This window comes from Alligator sinensis, unplaced genomic scaffold, assembly GCF_000455745.1.
Source record: "Alligator sinensis unplaced genomic scaffold, ASM45574v1 scaffold619_1, whole genome shotgun sequence".
Lineage (NCBI taxonomy): Eukaryota > Metazoa > Chordata > Crocodylia > Alligatoridae > Alligator > Alligator sinensis.
Window position 1 is genome coordinate 837,519 of NW_005842134.1, and position 2,411 is coordinate 839,929.

At 55.1% G+C, this 2,411-nt stretch overlaps 1 protein-coding gene across 1 annotated transcript in view; it reads left to right on the top strand.

The window, feature by feature from the left end:
* CCNB3 (cyclin B3) overlaps window positions 1-2,411 on the top strand; it is a 14,358-nt gene that overhangs the window by 10,794 nt on the left and 1,153 nt on the right. Inside the window, 4 exon segments of the mRNA XM_006025159.2 lie at window positions 549-704; window positions 1,480-1,629; window positions 2,360-2,408; window position 2,411. The exon segment at window position 2,411 is cut by the window's right edge and continues 66 nt beyond it. Of these exon segments, the coding sequence (XP_006025221.1) occupies window positions 549-704; window positions 1,480-1,629; window positions 2,360-2,408; window position 2,411 (356 nt within the window).

Below are 2,411 nucleotides of genomic sequence, written 5' to 3' on the forward strand. Positions count from 1 at the left end.
GAAAGCCAGAGCAGCTCGGTGGGGTGGGGGGGTCACTTCCACTCCAGCTTGCTCAGCACACCCTTCCCTCCCCTCCCCCCCCGCTCTCTGGCTCTTGGACTTCAGTGGAGGATCACATGTGGCTCCCAGGGTGAGTAACTCTGGCCACCCCTGCTGGAGGGCTTTGGCAGAAATCAAGTGCCAGAAAACTGAAACATTTTCTCCTTTTGGATCTGCTTCTGCACTGCCTCATGAGAGTCCCTGGGTCCTCTTCATCTTTCCCAATGGGTCAGGCTCACTGGATGGGACTCCATCTCCCAGTGTACATCTCTCCAAGCAGGAAAAATGGGGTGCATCCTAGGAGATCGTCACACCAGGGCACATATCCTCTGAAACAGAATGGGAGTTTGAGGCACTGCAGCAACTTTCTCCCTGCTCTGGGACAGGGTGAGGCAGGTGTTCAGTGGCCGAAGAAATATGGTGTCCCCTTTTGTTAGAAAGAGACCTCTGGATGCAGCACGTCCTTCCAGCACTGAGTGTTCGTACAGCTTGTTCCTCCTCTCCTGCAGGAGCGCTGCCCCCCATGCGTGGATGACTTCCTCTACATCTGTGATGATGCCTACAAGCGGGAGGAGCTGATCGCCATGGAGATAAGCATTCTCCAGACCCTGAAGTTCGACATCAACATTCCCATCCCATATCGCTTCCTGCGACGGTTTGCCAAGGTGAGGGCCTGGCCTCTACCTAGGAGTGTGGGGGGGAGGAGTGTCTGGGAGATCACTGTGACTGAACCACAGTGGGTGGGTGTCTGAGTTGAGTCTTCCCTACCCCCTCAGCCAAGCTGCACCACTGCACCGGGGTGGTAGTGGAATGAAGAGCCCTTGCACGGAAGGCTCTTGTTTGCGCTGCTTGGGCCTGCCCTCTTGTGGGGAAGACTCAGATGTAAATCTTCCTGGAACTAAGCTCTGCGGGGTGAGGGTGGGAGTTGTGGGTGTGGAGACTCCATGAAAGGACCTGGGTGCATCTGATTATGCCCTGGGTCCCAGCTCCTGGGAGATGGCTCTTGGGATTGCCTGTCCCTGGTGGGGGACCCAGCCAGCTGACCTACCTGCTGCCTTGCTGACCTGCAGAGAGCTTTCTGCCTTGGACTGTGGGGCACCTGTAGACACCTATGCCACCAGTGCCCCCAGCCCTCATGGGATCACCTTCCCTTTGCCCATGCACCAAGGGTGGATCAAGCCCTTCTTACAGGGGACTGGTGACAAAGCAGGTGGTGTAGCTGTAGGGATGGACCTCATGCCTCTAACCAATGCAGTTTGAGACTCACCAACACATATAGTGTGTACCTCCTCTATAGAAGGAGCTAGATCCTTCTGGATCTGGGGGTAGAGAACTGGAGGAGGAGGGATTGCCCCATGTAGCTTGGATTTGGTGCTAGGGTAGCAGTAGCAAGGTGGGATTGTCCTCACAGCTGTTCCTTCTCCTTTGTGTGGGTCCCAGTGTGCTCATACCAACATAGAGACGCTGACTCTGGCACGCTTCATCTGCGAGATGACTCTGCAGGAGTACGACTACATCCAGGAGAGCGCCTCCAAGTTGGCTGCCAGCTGCTTGCTTTTGGCACTCAAGATGAAGAACCTTGGTGAATGGGTGAGTGTCCCAGGCTGACCCTGAGCCCATAGCCCTTAATGACAGGAGCTGTTAGCAGAAGAAGGCTGGCTAGAGTTGGAGGCAACGCTGCAGCTCTTGTATTTTTGGAGCCATCTCAGGCAGGTTTCTCCAAGACCAGGGTGCCAGGTTCTGTCCCTAGGAGAACAGATACTCCAGCTGCCTTAGAGCCATTGGGAGAAATTTCCTGTTGCCCATGACAGGGGGTGCCAGGTGCCCCGTGATGGGCAGATGATGCAGGGAACTTTGGCCTGGGCAGCAGATATGTTGTAAGCCCAATGGATATGCCCAAATCTGTATGTATTCCCCTCTCAGGAGCATGGAGAGAGAGGACCTTATCCAACGAGCCTGGCCTCTGAACCCTGGTGCTTGCTTGTTCCACATCCTATGACCTCTTGAGCATAGTGACTCAGTTTCTCTGGCCATCTCCTGGGAGGACACTGCTCCCACTCAGCATAAGTCTCCCCTGCTCTTGAGGCCTTTCAGCAGCCTTGTCTTGTTTTCCATGGGGAACTCCACTACATCCTGCTTGTACCAGATATAACCTGGGAAGCCTCTGTGGGCCCAAACTGGTGTAGTGTGGAGTCTATGGGCCATGGATCTGACCCCCACCCCAGGATACCATCTCCAAGGGTCCTTAGAGGGAGAAGTGCATTGGGCCTGGTTGTGGTGTGCTGGTTTCAGCCCAGTCTGAGTCTCTGGCTTGTTGCAGAGCCCTACCCTGGAATATTACAGTGGCTACACATCTCAAGAGCTGCAGCACC